At 44.1% G+C, this 19521-nt stretch overlaps 1 protein-coding gene across 8 annotated transcripts in view; it reads left to right on the top strand.

Annotated features, from left to right (window-relative positions):
• The first annotated feature begins 600 nt into the window (after positions 1-600).
• The window catches only part of KCNC2 (potassium voltage-gated channel subfamily C member 2), a 109153-nt gene continuing 90232 nt past the window's right edge, over positions 601-19521 (top strand). For 4 of the 8 annotated variants that reach the window (XR_008822214.1, XM_056341269.1, XM_056341275.1 and 1 more), the window contains exons 1-4: positions 601-2473; positions 2575-2639; positions 4019-5475; positions 6154-6887. Coding sequence is in view for 7 of the 8 variants with exons in the window: in XM_056341269.1 (XP_056197244.1) it covers positions 6255-6887 (633 nt within the window). In the remaining variant the exon portion in view is untranslated. Of the gene's footprint in view, positions 2474-2574; positions 2640-3619; positions 3921-4018; positions 5476-6153; positions 6888-19521 lie in introns of those variants that run through there. The other 4 variants (XM_056341272.1, XM_056341274.1, XM_056341270.1 and 1 more) reach the window with 3 other exon arrangements.

The following is a 19521-nucleotide window of genomic DNA, read 5'->3' on the forward strand; positions in this document are numbered from 1 at the left end:
AGGACAGGTACGTGGCCAGGGGCTGGTGTTGTACAGTTGGCTGTGCTGTACCTGTGTTCCCCAGCCCAAGTGGTGTCATCTGCAGCAACAGCAGCCTCTGAGCCCACACCTTTCCTGTTGCTCCAAACTAGCCTTTTTTCCGCTGCCCCCCCCCCCCCTCCCTTTTTTTTTCCTTTTTCCTATAAGGTGTAGAACAACTAAAACACTGCCATTCAAAACAAATAGGGAAAAGATCTCAAGCGTTATGAAATGTTGCAGAAATGTTTACAAGATCAGTGTGGACATGGCACATTTTTTGACAACCAAGTTTAACAGTCAATGTGACCCATGCGGTTTTACACTGCACTTAAGTATATAAGCTGACTTGTTCAAAGACATGCAGAGACTCGAGAAGGCGACCTGGAGTTTTAACAACCTGATCTTGTTTTCCTTATGCTGGGCTACTAACTGAGTGAGGCTGCCTCTGCCAAGACTTCTGTACCTCGGCATGACCTTGCGTGGCTCTTTGAGGCTCACCGGCACCTTGCCTCTGTGGAGGATGTGCTGACGAAGCTACCCACGACGGATCTGATATTTTCCATCTGTCTCTCCCCCATCATGAAGGGTAATGGTCCAGTTTACAGGTTATAGCAGAAATCCGTGTCAGCACCTCTAACTTTTGCAAGCAGGACTGAAGCTGAAGCAGAGGAGATGCAGTGTTTATCTCTTGAGAATACTGTTCTGTTTCCATGGCAGTAGACAGCTCAGTCCAGATTTGGGCAATCTTGTCTGCAAAGTAGCATGAAAAAAATTAGGAGAGAAAAACTTGACTGCAGCTGAATGGAGGCAGTCAAAATTAATCAAGCTTGCATACAGTGAGATTGGGTCTGCTATATGAGACTGCAGATGCTACGAAGAAATCTCTTTGCTTCCTGCATGGCGAAGGCATCTGATTTAAAATCTGCCTGCCCCAGTCACTGAGACTTCGAGGGAGACTTCGGCCGCTTACCTTCTGAAGTGGCTTGTGAAGCTTGAAGAAGCTTGTGAAGAGGGATGTACTCTGAAATCTTTTGAGCACCTGTGGGAGGACTGGAAAACTGAGAAGACGATGAGAACATACAGGTTGGTGTGCTTCAGGCAGGGTCTTAACTTACAGCAGAGGGAGGCACGAGGATTTCCAAGGGAAAGTGCAACTGTTCAGCTCGGAGCTGAGACAGGAGCTGTGTGTGACACAGGGCTGCAGCTGGAGTGAAATTTCACAAGGTGAAATGGGCCAGTCCCAGTTCTACAGCGATGCTGCTTCATACTGCCCTTCCCAACACCCTTTTCTTTTGAAAAGAGAAACCTGAAGCCTATTTTCACGTACATAAAATTTTACGCTTTACCATCCCCTCCTCACTGCCAGAGAAGGCAATGACTTAACCATGTAGCATTGGTTGTGCTGTGGATTAGTAATTAAGCAATGCAATTAGTGCTCACCTGTTTTTTCCTACTGTGTCATGTGCCTTCTCAGGAGAGCCCAGTCTTGGGTTCTCTAGTTTTATTTTCCTTGATAAATATAACATACAAGGAAACTTTTTAATTTTTCATTTTTTTGATGAGAGAACGACATTCCCCAGAATTTCACAAAGAATTGAAGATCTGGGGTGGGGGAAGGCAGATGAAGCATACCTGGGTGTATGCAGTGCCTCGCTGAGGGGACTCCTGCCTGCTACTGTGGGACTAACAGGAGACTGATTTCATGACAGCGTTCGCATTTTGTCCATCTGCTTTGTCCAGTCTTAGTTTTATTTCTATTCTCCTACAGTAAGACCCTTTTTCACCGCTTCTGTTATTGATCAAACCAAGCTTATAATTCAACTGTGTTATCTAAAAGTGCAATCGTGCTTTGGAATTTAAAAATAATGACAACTTTCTGCTGTCTTTGTTTCCAGCCCCATGCAATTTAACTACACCATGGCTCCTTAGAGTTGTATTTCACAGACATTTACTTAATCTATTAATTCTTTTTTTTGCAATTTCAGAGTAGGGTTCTGACTTATCATCAGTGTACTTCAGTATAATGTGGCTGTCGTGTTCTGCAAGATCTGTAATGAATTAGTATATGTAATTGTAAATAGTAGAGATGATTATAAATAGTAAAAAAGAACAGAAAATACGTGAAAGAAACAAGTAGAAGCTTAATAAAATGTTACTGACCGTGGATATTTAAAATAATTAGTTCATTTACTTAGTCACTGACTAAACTGGTATAAATTGATATTTTGGCTGTCATGCGCTGTCTTCAATTATAATTTTCCATTATAAAATTGATTAACTTTTTTCCTTGTTTCTCAATTACAACATCATGTGAAAAATATGAAATGGTGAGCTGCACTAGAAAAACTCGGTGGCTTCTGCTTCTCACGTCCTTCTCAGGAAGACAGATGGTAGCTGGGCAGGTTAACCTTCCCAGGGACCCCCCTAGACAACAGGGACAGAGATCCTCCATAAGGTGATTCAGAGCATGACTGTAACTGGGATACACTGCATTTGTCCTCATATTTGTTTTTCTTATCCACGAGTCCTTTTTTCTGTTTATTCTTTTATTGTTAGACAGGTGGTAACCCAATGACTTTGCATTGCAGTACTGAAGCTTGCAGGAAGAACGATTGCTCCTAGTAAGTGAACTGCTCATTTGGCTTGGGTTTCTGATAGCGGTCTTAGCGTCTAATTTTATTGCTTTGTTGGTTAAAACAACATAGGACCTTTCCTTTCCTAATACCTATCCAGCAGGGGAAATTTGTTGTGTATTGCTTGGCATCACACACTTTTTCAAAGAAAGTTCTAAATCCTGAGCTATAGAAATATTTCCACTTAACTTTTACATTAATATGTTTTTAAAAGTATGTGTAAATAGTTTTTGGTTGGTGGTTTTTTTTTTTCATTTTGCAGATATATTTCATGGTAAGACTCACTCAGGAGGTGCATTTCTCATATATGTCTCGTGCAAAAATTCAAGTCAGTCTCTTGTGTGGCAAAATTAATTCATCTATGTTATGTAGGCAACTGCAATGAAATATTGTCACTCGAGAAAATGTTGGCTCTGGAAAGTCAATGTCTAATATAATTTCATCCTCTATTGAGTAGTCTGCCACATGCTGAAAATACAATGAAGTGTGACACACAGGTAAATTAATAGCATTATTATATAGTAATGGATATGCTGTAGAATGTGGACGTTTTGATGTGACTGAAGGACTATTATATTCTGGAATAGACCATTCCTTTTCTTATCAATTGGAAAAATTATTTCTGTGGCTTATTCTTCCCCATGCAACAAAAACCCGTGTGCTTAAGAAGTCTGAACCATAAACGAATTGCTCATAATACATGCCTTTTTCATGGCATTGGCATTACAGAGCGTAACGAAAGTTTTTGTTGAGATGCTATTCTTGTTAGTCTTAGGTTTCTTGGATATTTGGGTGGGCTGTGGTTTGGGGTGGTTTTTGGGGGGAGGAAAGGTTTGGGGGCTTTCGTGATGGGTTTTGTTGTTGTTCTGGTTTGGGTTTTTTGTTCGTGGTGGTCTGGGGTGTTTTTTTGTGTGGAGGGGAGTGCTTGCCTTGCAACTTGAGCACAGATGGTGGGACTTGAGCAGACAGTGACAGTTCAGAGAGAAGTTCTGGTATTCTGTGATGATACAGTTTGTCTAGTGTTTTGGCAGCTACTGCCACCCCATGGTTTTCCATAATGGATGAATGCTGCAGAACTCTAATACATTGCATTTCTCCAGAAACCTCTCGTAGGTCAGAAAGAAGACAATGAATATTCATTGTCTCACTCCCTCTTTCTCTATGTCCCCTTTTCAGAAAAAGCCCCTCCGCAAAGAACAGCGAGTATGGCATGAGGAGCGTTGCTTTGGTTTAGGATGGGTTTGTCCTTTCCACTGGATTTACAGCTATGTAATTAAATATTAATTTTGGCTCCCAGGAGTTTTCACTAACTGATTATATCTGGTTTGGCAGGATATATTTTGACTTTTTTTTTTTTTTTTTTTAAGGAACTTAGAATGTACATCTGGAGAAAGCTTTTGAAACCCGTTTCTTAAAGTTGCTGCTGCTTGGGGAGTCGATTCACATTATGGATGCCACATATAGACAGATCTGGGTTAAAGCAGTCTGGTCGATGCACAGCATCCTCCCAGCATCGCTTCCAGCTGAGCTTTGCCCTCCCAGCACCAGCAAGTGCCCAGCCGAAGGCTCTGACGCAGAAGGTAGACATTTCAGATACCCATTATTCCACTCATTACCCTGCTTCATGCCAGGGAATACCTCGGTGTGGAGGAAGATTTTTCTTTTGAGGAAGTGGCAAGAGGGATCACCTCTCCCTCGTGTATCTCCTCTCTGGGGCTGGAAGCTTCTTTCTCTTTGACCAACCCAGCTGAAACCAGGCATCAGTACAGCAGTCTGTCGAAAACAGCTGGCTTGGGGGCAGAGACCTTGGCACAGGCACTGGGCTCCCTCATCGATCGCTGGGGACCTCCCAACTTCCATCCCTCCCCCGCCGCCCCAGCCTCCGCCGTATGAAGCATACCGAGGGCGAAGTGTACCCCCCCACCCCGTATCTGTTTTTTTCCAGCTGATACAAGAGTTGGATGTCCTCCTCTTGAGCCCTCCCTCCCCGACCCCCGAGGCCGGGGCTCCTCGGGCTGCTGCCCCGCGCTGGAGCTGGCCCCGGGGGCTCCCCGGCCGCCCCCCGCCCCGCAGGCCGAGCGGGGCGGGCGCTGCAGGCACCGACCTGCCGGGGGACGGACCCCGCTCCCGGGGCTGGGCAGCTCCCCTCCGCCGTCACCTGTAGCGGGGCGCTGCCATCCCTGCGTTCCTCCGGCACACGCCTGTCCTCAGCCCCGCTCCCTGCCCGCGTGGTCCCCCGAAGTGAACCAAAGCTGCGCGCAGCGGGGAGGAGGCGGCGCCGCCTTGTTCCGGAGGGATGTGACATTTGTTTTCGCCGTCGCCTCCCTCCGCCCCGGAGGGCTGCGAGTGGGGGGCTGGAAGGGGCGCGGGGGGCCGTCTCCTCTACCCCCGCCCCGGGGAGGAGCCTCAGCCCCAAATGAGGTGCGTGTCCACCCGCCGGTCCGCTTTCCCGGAGAGGCGCTGGGAGCGCGGCCGCCCCGTCCCCGGGGTGCTCCGACCCGCCGCCCATGGCTCCGCCTGCCGCCCGCGGTGCCGGCTCGCAGCCCCGGCGGGGAAGGGCTGCGTCTGCCCCGTGAAACGATGGGAGCGGGGTCTCCGAGCGGGCGGCGGGAGCCGCTTTTGCGCCTTTCGGAGTTGAGCGTGGAGGGAGGCAAAACAGCTACCTGAGGGCGGAACAAACCAAACATCCCCGAATCGGAAACCCAACAACAAGTAGTTCTCGCCGGGCGGGGAGGCACGGAGAGCGGCTGGGGATGGGCGTCCGCCGCCGCGCACCGCCGGAGCCCGCCTGAGCAGAGGAGCCGCGTTCTCTCCCCTGGCGAAGGTAGCGGCGGGGGGAGGGCTGGCGGCGGGGGGTGGTGGGAGGGGGCGCGAAGAGCCCGCGGCAGCGCGGCGCTGGTGCCGCCGGCGCTTCCCCGAGATGCGCGCTCCTCTGCGCCGTGTGGCTGGGAAAGTAGCGAGCCGAGCTGCAGCTTTGCCGAGGGTGTGCGTGCTGCCGAGCTGGCGGGGGCTTGGTATTTCTTCCCCAACAGCAAGCCCTCCCTCCCAAAATGGAGGGGGGGGGGGGCGGAAGGAGGCAAATCTCTAATCCCCCCCTTTTTTTCTTCCCCCTTCCTCCTCCTCGTTAAGCTGTTAGGGTAATAAAAGAGAGATGCCCGTTAAATAATTAACCGCACACTTTCTATTTCATCAGCTCGGTTCACGCAGCCCCGCGAGGGAGCAGGGGGTGGGGGCGGTGGCGGATCCGTACGCGGGAGAGGCGGCGGTGCCGTTCCGGGAGCCGGTGCTTTCAGGGCGAGCGGGGGGAGAGCCCGGAGCCCTGCCCGGGGCGGGCGGCAGAGCCCCCGCGGGGGGAGCGGGCCGGCGGTGGGCGCTGCCGGCGGTGCGGGGCGGCGGGAGATCGCGGAGGGGGGCGGGTCGTGTCACGGCGGGGAGCAGAGCACCCCTGCCGCCCGGCGGTGCCCGGGGGGCTTCCCCTCGATTTCTTCTGTTTGCGTTTAAGGGAGAAGCTCGCCCCCCGCGGACCTGCCCGCCACCGGCTGCCCCCCCGCCGTCCCCGCTGCCGCCTCCCGCGCCCGCCCCAGTCATGTCCGACCCGGAGCGATGGGGAAGCTCGAGGACAACGAGAGGGTGATCCTCAACGTGGGGGGCACGCGGCACGAGACCTACCGCAGCACCCTGAAGACCCTGCCGGGGACCCGCCTGGCCCTGCTCGCCTGCGAGTCCCAGAGCGAGTCCCCGGGCGGCGAGGAGCCACCGCCGCCGCCCCCCAACCCGCCGCCGCCGGCGGGCGGCTGCCCGGAGCCCGGCAGCGGCTGCAGCCCCCGGGGCAGCGGCGGCACCAGCGAGTTCTTCTTCGACCGGCACCCGGGGGTCTTCGCCTATGTGCTCAACTACTACCGCACCGGCAAGCTGCACTGCCCCGCCGACGTCTGCGGGCCGCTCTTCGAGGAGGAGCTGGCCTTCTGGGGCATCGACGAGACCGACGTGGAGCCCTGCTGCTGGATGACCTACCGCCAGCACCGCGACGCCGAGGAGGCCCTCGACATCTTCGAGGCACCCGACCTGCTGACGGGCGAGCCGCCCCCCGACGGCGACGACGACGACCTGGCCGCCAAAAGGCTGGGCATCGAGGACGTGGGGGCGGCCGCCGAGGGCAAGGGCGGGCGCTGGCGGCGGCTGCAGCCCCGCGTCTGGGCGCTCTTCGAGGACCCCTACTCCTCGCGGGCTGCCAGGGTAAGCGCCGCCGGACGGCGCTGCCGCCCAAGGAGGCTGAGGGGCTGCCATGGTCCCCTGCGCCATGGTCCCCTGCGCCATGGTCCCCTGCGCCATGGTCCCCTGCGTGGGAGGCAGGCGTGTGGGGCATCAAGGGGAAGCTCGCCCCGCTTGGGGTGGGCAGACAGAGGCGATGCTTCAGTGGGCTGCTGCGTGGGGGTGATGTCGGCCCCCGTGGGGCGGTGGCTGTCCCCTCTGCATCTTCAGGCAATGTCAGGCAGTGAGGGGATCCTGCTGTCCTGGCATCCCCCCCCCATGGGAGTGTACGTGGGGCGAGGTGGGAGCTGTGCCCTGAGGAACCTGTGAGGGAGCCACACTCCCACACACACTCTCGCGCACACACACAGATCCGGCCGGGGTGGCAGGTGGAGGTGCGTTCCCTGGGGGACCCGTTTATGTGTGTGTGTGTGGGTGGACAGGAACAGCCCCAAGGTGCCTTTGTCCTTCCTGGGCACCTGCGTGGAGGTGTGTGTGGGGCCAGGGCAGCTGGCCCTGCCAGGAGGCCATCATCCCTCCCCAGCCGTCAGAGTACTCGGGTTTGGGGTGAGTTTGGTGATGGCGATGCGGGAGAGTGACCTCAGCCCTTTCCCAGCTGTGCTCGGCCGGCGCTGGGAGGTGATCTGAGTTCAACAAAGCAAGTGTGACAGGGGGTCACCCTGGCTCTTCCTCCATTGATTTCTCAGGGTGACCCTTGCTGGCTCTGTGACTGAGGGTACGCGTACAAGGCAGTAAACGATCGTACTAAATTTCCGTTCTTTAGATAGAGATTTTGGATTTTGATGCTGACTGCTTTCTGCTTCGTTTTGGATGTTAGTTCCATCTTTTAGTTGCTGTTGTCAGTGGTGAGGAGGGTTTGCTTTCTAACCCAGGGCTTAGGAACAAACAAATGGTTGTAATTCCTTTGAGGGAAATATACAGCGGTGCCTCAAATTTAATGACAAGAAAAGAAACCACCAGCGTATTCTCCCTGCAATAGAAGGAAAAGAATTTGGAAAGTTCTTGGAAAGGAAACATTTGATTGTAAAATGGCAGTAAATATTTTGCAGCATATTTACTAGGATCCCCCTGAAGTATTCAGAGCTAAGCCTTATCCTGCAGAAAGTGCAGTTATGATGGGTGTCATCTCCTGATCGGTTCCATTGATTTCACTGGCAGTCTCATGGATGCGACCATAAGCCTGTGGTTAAATGACTTCTTGAATTGTACCCCATGGCCTGATGCTGTTTCTGTGAAAGTTAATAACTCCTGTGAGCTTAGTGAGGTAAGTTAAACAGAAAGTAAAAGTCCTCTTAGTTATTACTGTCACTGGCTGAGTGCCAGCGTTGTTTATGTTTTAGAGGGTTGCCCACCAAATGCATTTTCCCTTGACAGCTGGTTCCAGCTGATACTTGAAATACGGTTTTAATAAAGGATCGGTTCTGAAGAAAAAGTGCCAGAAGTGTCTCTCTTCGCTCATCAATGACATACTCGCATTGCTCGCACCTTAGCTGTCTGGATCATAAAGAAAATTTAGCCCTTGGTTACCTTTCAGAACAGTAGCGTGCATGGTGATTGCCCCGCAGGTTGTCTTTCGCTTGCTGTTTCGTGGAAGGTCGCTGATGGCGTCAAACCTGCAGCTTTCATGGTAGGGGACCTTTCCACTCAACTTTGCTGGAGAACCGAGGAGTGCAGAGGAAATGTTAAATAGAAGATACCACGAGAAAAAGCAAAGTAGGTGTGCTGATCGCAATTGCGCCCTGGAGCTGAAAACTGTCATTAGGGTTTTCAGTCCTCTTCGGTCCACTCCTTGAGACAGTCTGTGAGCACTTGCTTTCCAAATTTTCCGTCTGTACTAGACCATCCCAAACTGTCAGTGGCTTGGGTAAAGATATTTTAAGTTTGCAAAATGAATGTTGTAATTCATGCTATAACAGAAAATTGTGACATGGCCATAGTGATTTCTTAGAAGGTAAGATACGTATCTTTTTCTAACTTAAAAACTGTTTTTAAGCATTACATTCTGATTTCAACCCCAGGCAGCATCCGAGTTGTAACAGCAGTGTCTAAATCAGTGTTTTCATTTTCTTCAAGGCTGGTACTCTGTGCTTGATCTTTCAGGTAGGGAGACAACTTTGATAACTGCGGGCAAGTTTTAAAGCATTAAAGTAAATTTGTATTTGAGGACTAGGATGCATTTAGTAAGTGCTCTTGAACACAGTAATTTAAGGTGATGGTAGTAATCTTAGCTTGGAACTGAGACATTACTGTCAATTCAACATTTTCCCACACTTGAAACAAAGACATTATTTTCTGAGTATTCTGGCAAATACACTTTTGTTTTGTGTCAGCTGAAATGATGACTAACTAAAAACGTTTGAGTGAAATCCTGGCCTTACTGAAATCAAGACAAAACTGCGAACATCAATCTTTGCCTCATAGTGTTAGCTACTGACTCATGCAGCACTTAGTTATGGTGAGGCTGCTCAGTGGTAAACTTTCTTAATATCTGTGATAATTATTTTTTTAGCATTACTGCCTGATTTAACTTTAGCAGTGTCTTTTTCTGGGAAGTATGATGATGATAAAAATGGGTTATTTTCTATTAATGAAATGGTACTTAATATTTGTGATTTGCTTTATCCTAAACTGTGATCTCTAAATATAGAAATTTATAGAAATTCAAATATAAGTTGCCATGGAAACCTATTGGGGGATAGTGCACACACAAGATTATTCTAGAAAGACCATCCAGTGATGTTACATAAATAGTGGGACTAGTTTGTTGGCAAGAAGGTTTACTTTATTTGAGATTCTAAAAAAATTTTGAACTTCTAGTGTATGTAGTTTGATGTTTGGATAGCAACATCTACCAAACATGATGGGTTTTGTAAATGCAAAATGTAATCTGCGTACCTACAATTGCTTTGAAACCTGCAACACTTTTCTTTGTTTACCAAGTTCAGGAGTTCCGTCTGAATATTATTTCTGCTTTCATTTTATCATTTTGGATTTCATAGGCTGTGAGAAGAAATTAAAAGAGTACAGCGCTACTGCTTTCACTCCAGGCTTAATAGAGCAATCATTCACGAACTGGTATTTGACAGAATGCTATCATGTCAGTGTGGAAAGCTACTGGCATAAGATGCTGTCAGAGGAGAAGCGCTGGGCAACTAGATTTTTCTGTGTGTTGGTTTAAGCATCTCTGAAACAGACACTGATTATTATCTGAATCAAACGTGTATATTGTGAGTTTTGCTGGTTAATACCTGTAAATGATTTTGGTATCCTTTGATGGCTTATAAGTGCAAAAAACTCATTACACTTCAGTAAAGTGCAGAAAGACATCCCAATAGTTTGTAAGATAGTACAAGAGATGTAATTAAGCACTGAATTTTTAAAAGAGTGTCTGCAGATGCCCAGCAGGACCTAGAGTGTCAGCCAGCGCTAGTCTCAGATATCATATGTCAAATTAATTCAGCTTTTAAGGCTTTTTACTTTTGAATTGTAGTTGAAATGTGATGCTGTTTAAAGGAGTAAATACTATTTGTCATTGATTTCCTCGCCCCCCCCCCCCCCCCCAGGATTATGAATTACTCACGTACTTGGTGCAGGAGCTCAGAAATGGCCCTGGGGCTCACAAAGTTCACAGCTATGTATCTTTCACTAAGACTGTAAATCTGTTCATGGGTCAGGGGACAGTGCCTGGGAAGTTTGGTAGCTCAGCAGTGCGGGAGTCAGTGTGGCCCAGGCATCCAAGCCTGCGCTCCCTGCAACACCCTGCTTTTTTCAGCAGCGAAAGGCAAGTTACACAACCCATTTGCTGTATGGTCTTTATCTCTAGGAAAGATCATAATTACTTGGTTGGCAAGGGCAGGACAAAAACAAATAAGCGAGTATTTGTAAACTTTGCTCTAAGTATCCACTGAAATGCAAATAAAACTACAAAAGCCTTGCAGCTTAGGCATCAAGATACTTACACCTTGCAGGAGTTCTTAAAAACACTGATCTTAGGCTGCTTCATCGTGAGATGAGGAACTGGACTTGAGCAGTAATTGTTGGATGGAAACATGAAGTTCCTATCTACTGCTTTACATGAAGTTACATTGTCAAGAGACTCCTTTCAGTGTCTCGTAACATCGACACCAGCCTTGAACATTTGGTGGGGTTGGTTATAGGAAGAATCAGGTGAAATGAGTGAGATGGGAGAGTGAGAAAATTTTTGTAGATCCCTTTGAAAGGCTAAAGCTGCAGTTATCATACTAGAAAGCATTCTTAATTTAAGTCTTTATTTGGTGGCTTGCTTACGTTCTCTCCAGGTACCTAGATACCTGTCATGTACTGTGGGGAATGACTGGAGGGGGTTATATTTTTAGGGCTTTAGCCGTTTGTGATGCAAGACAGTTTTTATTTTTGGTGGAAGCAATGCTGCTGGAGTAGCCTGAGATACTGTGAATGGAGTGGTGAAGATAGGTTAATCTCAGAATATATGTTTGTAGATTGCTAGTGAATAGCAAAGTTTGTTTCCTTTCTTAACAAATAGAAAGTCCCTTTAATTTATAAGTGGAAATATTTTCTGTCTTTTATTCAACAAAGAAAGCAAGTATATTTGAGATTTTACCATTTAATAAATTTTTAGTTATGCAGACATCTATCTTAAAATGGTACAAAGAAAACAGTAAAGGCTGTTAAAGAAACTGCAGAGGGTATTCCTTTTGCCATGTTGGTAATCAAAGCGCTGAATTTATTTTTAAGTGGGAAAAGAGCCTGTTAGATTAAATCGGTGAAAACCAGTCATTCTGCTTGAAGCATTTAGCCTATAGGAGCTGTCATTTTTAAAGAAACAGTGAGATTTGTTTCTAATGACCAAAATTATAATGCATCACTATTGCAGATACTCATATGTTCTGTAGGTCTGTGTATGACTGAATCACATTGTAAGTAATTTTTGTTAATTTGCTTCTGGCATGCTCAGCTTTTAGAAGTCTTAACTGGAAATTGTGGCTTAATGCATGACGTATTCAACATAAAATAGCTTGATCTACCTTAAATGTAGATGGTATCTGATGGTACTGACACATCGGTGAGGTAAAATCAGCAAGATTTCTGCCTTCCGAACTTCTGCCTTTTCCTCTACAGCTGTTCTGCCTGATGCTGCTAGTGTTTCCATGGAAACAAGCCAGCTCTTGGCTTCCTCTTCCCATTGAAAACAGCCTTCTCACTGTCACTTACTCATCTGGGAAAAGCATTTTGTCACTGTTCTGACATAAATGCCACAGAGATGATCTGTCCTGTCGTTTCAGAAATAGATGCTGTTACGTATGTGCACGTGCATACACAGCCAGATTCATCCACCACCGACTCTGAAATAATTCAGTTAATGGACTTAGGCTGCATTTGCTTTGGTGTAACTGGAAATGGAAATCGGCTTAACATACACAAGCCAAATAATAACGTTGTGAGAAGTATTTTTGGCTGAGAAAGTTGGAAGACCACGTTCCCTTCCCGTATGTAGTTGATACGCATTGTGCTGTCTGTCACGTTTGTTTACAGCGGCAAAATTCTTAAATGGTTTACTTTGGGGATGAGATCTTATCTTCAAACTGATGAAGATGGTGGTGGGAGGAATAGCTCGCAACTTCTGGTAAATATTGTGTAGGTTTCCACGCTACTGTCAGATGAGGTATCATGTTAACCTGCCATTGTTACATGATGCAGTCAGGATATGAAAAAAAATGAGGTAATAAAACTGGTATCTTTGAAGTCCCTGTATTCTTAAAGTGTCTGGTACTTAGTCCAAGGTAAATATATCAGTCAATAAGTTTTGAAATGGTTAGCATTTTTGCTTGTTTTGATGAATTTGTGTTGAGTTATAATCAGATAAGTTCAGAGTTCAGACTAGTCCCAAATCTCCCAAATCCTTGATTAGTTTTCTTCACTGTAGGAATTCAAAGATATTTTAAGGAAAGTTTGTGTAAAACTTGCTTGTCCTTTTCTCCTTCAGTGATCATGGGCAGAAAGTGAAAGTTCTCTTCCTACGAAGTTACCTTGCAATTGGGGTAGAAGGATCAGAGAAGAGGAAAGGCATCCCTATATAAATTTTTAATATTTTAATAATCTCTTACAAAGTGCTGTCCAGTAGTTTTAAGATGGAAGAAACAAGTTCTTCTCATTATCAAGTGCTGTTTCAGCGTTGTACATATCTCCAGAGACGACAACTGCTCGTCCTGCACTTCAGACTCTTGGCTCATCATGGGGAAACATGATTTCTTTCTGCCCCAACTGGAATGAAAGGGTTTATGCTCTCTATATTTAGCACCTGATCGGGATAGCATGTTCCCTTTTAATTCTCTTTACTAAACACTTCCTTAGACCTCGCTTCTAGTGACATGATTTACGTAAGCTTATTGATTCAGTGTAGAAACTTGTGGGGATTTCTGCAGTTTCTTGTTTGTTTCTTTGTGTTTTTAACTGTGAGTAAAGTAGTGAGGCAAATAAAATATAGATACGGTAATATTTGGAATAGCAATGTATCAGTTACCATTCTGCTTAGTACATTTCTTATAGTGATACAATTCCTTTATACACACTCATTTTTTCACAAGCACACACCCTTTCCAGTAGAAATTAGTAATTGAATAGGAATAAAAAACTATTTTAAAAGCAATGTTAGGCAAGGCCGTTCAAGAATTTTATGTGGAAAGCAAATAGGGAAGCTACATCCACTCTTAAGTGTCCTGTTATTTCCAAAGAGCCTTTCTCCTGGTGCAAGGGCTGAAACATGAGGGTATTTCACACATCAGAAATAATTTAAAGTGGTGAACACAAAGTACAGTTGTGGAAGCGTGTATGGACATTGGCAGTATTTATCAAATATGCTAAAAGGGAATCTGGCTGTAGGAATGACCTAGTACGTTTTCTTCCCTATCCTGACGTACACATGTGTGTTGATGTAACTAAATGGTAGTTTTGTCAGAGAGCACTGTAGAAATAGCTGTAGAGAACAAACATGAAATCACACTTCTTTTTTTTTGTGGTTCTAAATGTGTTTAATCAACATCTTGGTTGGTACTTTATGATGACTAAAGCACTTTTGAAGGAAAGACTCCACTTCCATCTGTTAATCAGTAGTGTTAAAAATAGGATGCCATCTAATCACATGAAATACAATTTCTTGTGATTTGTGATGTACTTTACAGAATTTTTGACTGAAGTGGTGGCTTGAAGCTTAAAACCCAAATTATCCAATGATGTATTATAACCACGTGTTGTTTTTTACCCCCTTGCCTTTAAGTCGAAAATTCTAAGATATTGCTGTGGTTTTGGTCTTTTTACCAGTAGGTTAATTATTATGGTTGTGTAATAATTCAGTCCTTTCTTATTACAGACAGCCTTTTGTAGTTTCTTAATGTGAGAAGGTGAACCTTAGGTATCAGGTCTCTGACATACCCCTGCAAACTTCTGTGAACAGAGAACAGCCTCTTACCCCAGTGCTGAATAATGTGGTAAAGTTCATTAATATGCGTTAAATCTACCACACAGTATCATCTAGTCTTATTTCTGTAATAAGTCTAGTTTAAGTGTTTACATTTTCATGAGTGTATAGCATACAAAATAATTTCTATTTATTTATTTTTCCTGTACCTAGTCTTTGAAAAAGGGGACGTATCCCTTGGAGTTTGTGGGTTTGGTTTTTGTAATTTGTAAAGTACTTGCTGTATAGCAGTAATCTTCTTTCTAAATGTTTCATCCTTATCCTAAGAGAAATAATTCTTTGGGAGTGACTTCCACTACACTAAAATGCTTGCTTTGGTAAAAGCACAAGGCTGCTCCGATACTAGGTGTCTGATAGGACGTGGGATTTTACAGCAACAGAAATCAAATGTTGAAACTCAATTAATGGCTGAGAAAATTCTTTTTTAGTGAATTGCATTGGAGAAGATGAAGTTCAGAGAGTGAAGAGGGGGGCTGCAGAACAGTGCTGTGAAATGCTGCGTACACGTTGTTGCAATAACGAGGAGCACAATCAGAGTTCCTGGTGTTTTTGTAAGGGGACTGCATTGGTGCCTGCTGCAGCACTGAGTGAGAGCGCTTAACCATCCCGATGGCATCCTGCTGGCGGGTGCTTTTAAATAGAGGGAAGAATGATGTCTTCTAATTATATGTGTGTTGGCCTACTTAATTTCTCAGCTCATAAACGTTCACAAAATGTATTGGGCTTTTATATTCTGTCTACTATAAGATTGAGGGTAATCAAGTACGCAGTAATTAGTATTTTGTATAAAGCCAGTGAAATAACAGAATTTTTAAATATTTTTTTTAAAGTCGTGGTAAAAATGATTACAGGACAATGTAAAGGAAGCTTTTAAAGTATACAAATGTGTGGGTATAAACTTTATTTAGTTCTTAAACAATACCAAAGGAGATGTCCTCATTAGTCCTTATTTTTACATAGGTATTAAAAAATCCTCTGGACTTCTCAAGTGATTTTTCTGTTTCATCATCTTCATTGTCACTTAGTAATCCTTTAGCCATATGAATGGCAATTATTTTTAATAACTGATTTCAGGAGTGTCTTTATTTTCACAGGATAATGATTGTGAGGAGCTGAAAAAGTTAAGACTTTTTTTTTATATCATTCAAAGTGTTACACAGTTTTTTTTCTGACAGGAACTTTGAAGTAGTCTAAATTTAATTCAGATACGCTTTGGAGAAGAACCTTATTTGTCTTCCTGGTTTCTGTTCACATTTGGGAACGGAGTTTTCCTGCTCTTTAAATTCTAGGTCTGATAGCTACCTTCAGTTTTCTATTTGAATTTTAGGATGTAATTGATGTGCAAGTACATCTGAATTTCATCTTGAATATTCTTGCATTAGCCTGGGGATTTATTTAAACAGATTATTAAAAACTCAGTGGGAACCAGGTTTTGGCTCTACAGCTTCCTGAGGAGGGGAAGTGGAGAGGGAGGTGCTGACGTCTTCTTCCTGGAACTCAGCGACAGGACGTGCGGGCATGGCTCAAAGCTGCGGCCTGGGGAGGTTTAGACTGGATGTTAGGAAGCATTCATTTACAGAAAGGGTGGTGAAAAACTGGAACAGGCTTCCTGCAGAGGTGGTCAATGCCCCAAGCCTGTCAGCGTTTAGGAGGCATTTGAGCAGTGTCCTTAAAAATGTGCTTTAACTGTTGGTCAGCCCTGAACTGGTCAGGCAGTTGGACTAAATGATTGTTGTCGGTCCCTTCCAACTGAAATAGTCTATTCTATTCCATTCTAAATAAATACGTTCTAGTCTTCCAACCTTTTTTCCCTTACAATGGAAAATCAAGTCCTTTACTTATAATTATTGATTCATATTTTCATGATTTCAAAAATAAAGTGTATATAATAAAGGGCATATAATAAATGGCATATAATAAATGAGAACAGCATTTTTTTGGGATAGAAATCAAATAGGCTAGGATTTTGGCACAGGTATTGGAACATCAGCTCTGCTGTGTAACTCACTAGCCGTTCATTATCTGGTAATACTTTATGTTAAAAAAATAGATTTATACACCTTAGGCCAGTAAATCTTCAGCATTTGGCCAGTAAATTTTATTACTGGCTATATTTGAGGCTATTTGAGTATCGTTTTAAATTCGAGGACTGAGACTTTTGACAGCAGGCTGGAGTTATTTTGCTGCTTGCCTAGGTGATGTACCTGTGCAGCTTGGAGAAAGAAATGGTCACGTTTGTTGTCTCCAAAACAGGCATGTGAAGCTGATGTTGCAGTGACCCGTGAATGGTCAACAGAATTGGTTTGATGCATTGCAGCTACAGGGTCTCCTTGGTTAGTCATTGCATGTTTAAAGTTGGTGCCTCAATAGTAGAACAAATGAGCTGGGGGAAATAAAAAGGAGGAAAGACTTCGTAAAAGGGAAAATTGCATCTTGGTGAAAAATGAGCCACAATGGACTGCAGCAAAGAATGCATTTTCATTATTTTGGTATATCACAATATAGCCGGCCAAACCTTAAAACTTGAAAAGGCATTTTATGTTTCATGTGTGGGGTTTTTTTTAGTGACGTTCATCACTTTTAAGGATGGAAGATCTTGGGTTTTCTTTAAACTGCAGGTTTATCTACTTGTATTTCTTGCAATTGCTGCTTCCTTAATCTTAAAAGGAGAAGGGAGCTTTGATCTTTTCAAAATTACTTCCCTAATGATTAAGTTTATCACATTTTGGAAGCAGCTACTGTAGGTAGGTGCAGTCTTGCAGCTGGTCTTCACCTCAATCCAGGAGCTGTGACAGCAGCAAGTGTCTCCCAAAACTATCTCTGGAGGCTCTCAGAGCTGATTCTTGGTTACCTGTTTACTTTTCAGCCCTACCATGTCACATTCAGTTTCTTTCACAATTCTAATACTTGTGAATCAATGCCTTGGTAGTAAAACTAACCATTCTGCTATGGTTTGAAGTACGATAGCTATAGGTACCTCTCTACTATTAATACTATCTTTAGTAGCCAGGTTAGCAGCTTTTCTTTGAAAGTGTGGTGGCATGCATCACTTAGTGAAATGAAGACTCAGCAAAATGTGAATTATTATGTATTCTCAACAACTTAGAGATATTTAAATTCAGTATTTGGTAGCAGAAATGTACCCATTAGTCTCTAGAGAAGTGCAGATGTAGTTCACGTTGGGTTTGTGTTTTGTTCGGGCAGCCTACCTTGCACTAAAATCCTGACAGATTCGTGAGATGAAGGCAATCCTCTCTGAAATAATGCCTGCTTTTGGTCAAATATTAATAGTTGACTTTCTAAAATAGCATGAGGAAATTTATTAAACTCCTGTCTTGTGCTGCTACTGTTTGTGTAGTCCTGGAAAGTATAGATCAGGAGGTGTGTATTAGTAATTCTAATGAACAAATTTTGCAAATCTTATTTTGTTTGTTTACTGGAAATGCAATTTAAAAATAACAAGGTAATTGTTACAGTTTCCTAACCATACTGTAAGAAAAAATGTTGGCTCCAGAAAGGCAAGCCTTGTCTCTGGGTGGGAAAATGGCAATGGTGGAGGCCAAAGGAAAATCCATGACCTGTTTTTCATTGCAGTTCTACTGTTCAGACATGTACAGTGTGACAACTGTGTGCACGGCAGAAACAGGGGTGAAATGTGAGTCTGAGACAAGGAGAACAGTTCTGGTCCTAGTACTTTCAAACTTCAGGTGGTGTTTTTATCCAAAAATGGATGCACATATTTGTGTGTGTGTATGCGTGTGTATGCACAGACACACGCACACACATATATACATTTCTAAACAAATGCCTATATTATTGTTCCTGACTTCTAATTCTGATGGTCAAGAAGATAATTTTTTTCTTCCCCCCCCCCCTTTGTCCTTGAAGATTTTAATGAAGAAGGCTGCATCCCAAATCTTATAACTTAATTCAGTGTTCTTGCTTTTACTTGTTTAATTCAGCTGCCAGCTAGAAGCTCAAGTAGAGCTTTGTGGACTGTCTGAATATCTTGCTTTATTAGGATATGATAGATCTATCTTACTGGATATACGTATATACCCATATATTGGCTCACAGTATTTTGTTAATCATATTTGATGATAGTAGTGTTCCATTTTTTATACATTTTTCTCTCACTTAATAATGGGGAAAACCTGAAGCAGTGATGTAACTAAAGAAATCTTGCTTTCTGTGAACGTGTATCTTATGGGTGGCTCTCGGGGCTTCCTGCACATGGCATATTATAAAGTCTCCTTTGAGTGCAGATTTGTTGCTGTCAGAAGATTCTGAACTCACTTTACAGCTTTTTCTCACTGAAGGTTTTGATCTCTGTTTATATAGGGCCCTTTCTTTTCACAGTCTTGTACAGATTTAATTGTTTTCAAAATATGCATCCTTTGGTGTAACTCTATATATAGTTATAAATGGCCAGTTGGTTCAGAGTTCTTAGGTGAGGGATCAGTAAGTCTTGGTTGTTAGAGTTGGTGTGTTGGTTTGTTTGTTTGTTTTTTTAAGACAACAACAAAAAAACCCCGAAACAAAACAAGCTGAAGTTGCTTTTCACTTGGAGGTCCTGACAACTTAGGACAGCTTTTCTCAAGAAAGCACTTAGGTTTACACTTGTTACATCAGGAGGCAGAACTGCTGAAGTTACGTGAGCTCAGGAACAGGTTAAAAGAGGAAGCAGAGGCTGAAGGACTCTTGTGACTGGGAGGAGGTTTGACTGATGTGGGGAAATCCTCCCACACTTGAGAGCTCTGCCTTTTGTCCAATGAATATTCACTCAAGGTATAAAATGTTTTAGTGTTTTGTGTAGTCCCTACTGCATTATGACATGCGTTATCTCATTTAAAAAAATACTTAATTATTCCAAAGCAAACCCATATTTTATGGTGTCCATTTTATGGAAAGCACCCATAAAATGTAAATGAGACTAGTCTTTCTATGTCTTTATTTCAGACATCCTACTACAAGTAATTGTATTGCTTTTATATTTTTATAGTTTTTAATATAAGTAATTATATAATTATATTGCTTTTATAGAGTTACACAGAATGGCTAAAGAAAACCTATAAAAAGGTCAAGTTCTTCTGGTAAATTATCTAGAACTGTGCTAGAACCCTA

The sequence above is a fragment of the Falco biarmicus genome, chromosome 5, assembly GCF_023638135.1.
Source record: "Falco biarmicus isolate bFalBia1 chromosome 5, bFalBia1.pri, whole genome shotgun sequence".
Lineage (NCBI taxonomy): Eukaryota > Metazoa > Chordata > Aves > Falconiformes > Falconidae > Falco > Falco biarmicus.